This window comes from Sinocyclocheilus grahami, unplaced genomic scaffold, assembly GCF_001515645.1.
Source record: "Sinocyclocheilus grahami isolate Dianchi unplaced genomic scaffold, SAMN03320097.WGS_v1.1 scaffold6207.1, whole genome shotgun sequence".
NCBI classification, from domain to species: domain Eukaryota; kingdom Metazoa; phylum Chordata; class Actinopteri; order Cypriniformes; family Cyprinidae; genus Sinocyclocheilus; species Sinocyclocheilus grahami.
The window spans coordinates 1,690-2,765 of NW_015510690.1; the positions used below are offsets into that span (position 1 = coordinate 1,690).

The window sequence follows — 1,076 nt, forward strand, 5'->3', positions numbered from 1 at the left end:
TTGTGAAATATGTTTATTAATAAGGTATGAGTTGCATTCTCAGAGTTATCAGAGGGCAGTTTTACAGTAAATTAAGCAGTTTTAGCACAAATTAAGTCTTTTATGATCAGTTTTCTTTCAAGTGAAAAACTGTCATGGCAGAGCAATCCTTCGATAAAGGATCTTACAAAGCAAACAGTTCTAGCAGTTTTATTCTGAGCCTCCTATGAACACCATTCATAGAAGCATTCAAATATATTCAACAATGTTTAACAACTGCTTTATGAAAACCTCTAACCCCTTATATAATATTCACAAGACACAGCCTTCCTTCCACAATTGTTTTTATTGTAAAGTTTGGAGGCGGAGGGTTAATCTTGCAGAATTTTTTTAACACTGGATTTAAAACGAGAGGAAAACAAATAAAACTGTTTACAAAACAAAAAGATCTGTACAAGTTCACACTTCATCTTAGAAAAACTCAGCCAAGCCCAGGGTGGTGACTGCAGCAGCCACACTGAGGACCCTTCTGGAAACAAATGAACAGCTGGAAATCAGCTGGAAGTCCATAATCAAAGAACTGTGGAATAGAGACATGTTGATGTGCATGACAAAAGCAGTCCATCCACAGGCTCCATCAGGCTGTGTTACGAGATGACTGTGGAGGTCACAGGGTTCCAAGGGTCAGAGTTCAATGTTTACTCTTCTTGGTCTTTTTGTGCGAGCGATGTGGTGATCGGGACGATGACCTCCAGGATTTGTGCTGCGGTGATGGTGATCGAGAGCGTTTTGACTTCCGCGGTGATCGAGATCTTGTTCTTCATGGGATAAAGAGTGACGGAGGATAAATTGAGAGGTAAATGGTGGGTAAAATTACACACAAATATTTAATATTGTAAAATGACCAAGAACAACTAGTTAGTTGATTTCTAGTCAGTTGGTTTCTCTTTCTATGGTGCTGTGCTGGGTAACCTCACAAACAGTGAAATCTCACTTCTCCAACATCCCACTTGTATACTGCATGTCATAACACAACCATTCAAAAGTTTGAAGGCATATACAGTGGGTACGGAAAGTATTCAGACCCCCTTACATTT

At 39.3% G+C, this 1,076-nt stretch overlaps 1 protein-coding gene across 1 annotated transcript in view; it reads right to left on the reverse strand.

Annotated features, from left to right (window-relative positions):
- Positions 1-306: 306 nt before the first annotated feature.
- The window catches only part of LOC107577490 (U2 snRNP-associated SURP motif-containing protein-like), a gene marked incomplete at its 5' end in the record, with an annotated part of 9,019 nt that continues 8,249 nt past the window's right edge, over positions 307-1,076 (reverse strand). The window contains one exon of the mRNA XM_016263559.1: positions 307-797. Coding sequence (XP_016119045.1) covers positions 671-797 — 127 coding nt within the window. The remainder of the gene's footprint in view (positions 798-1,076) is intronic.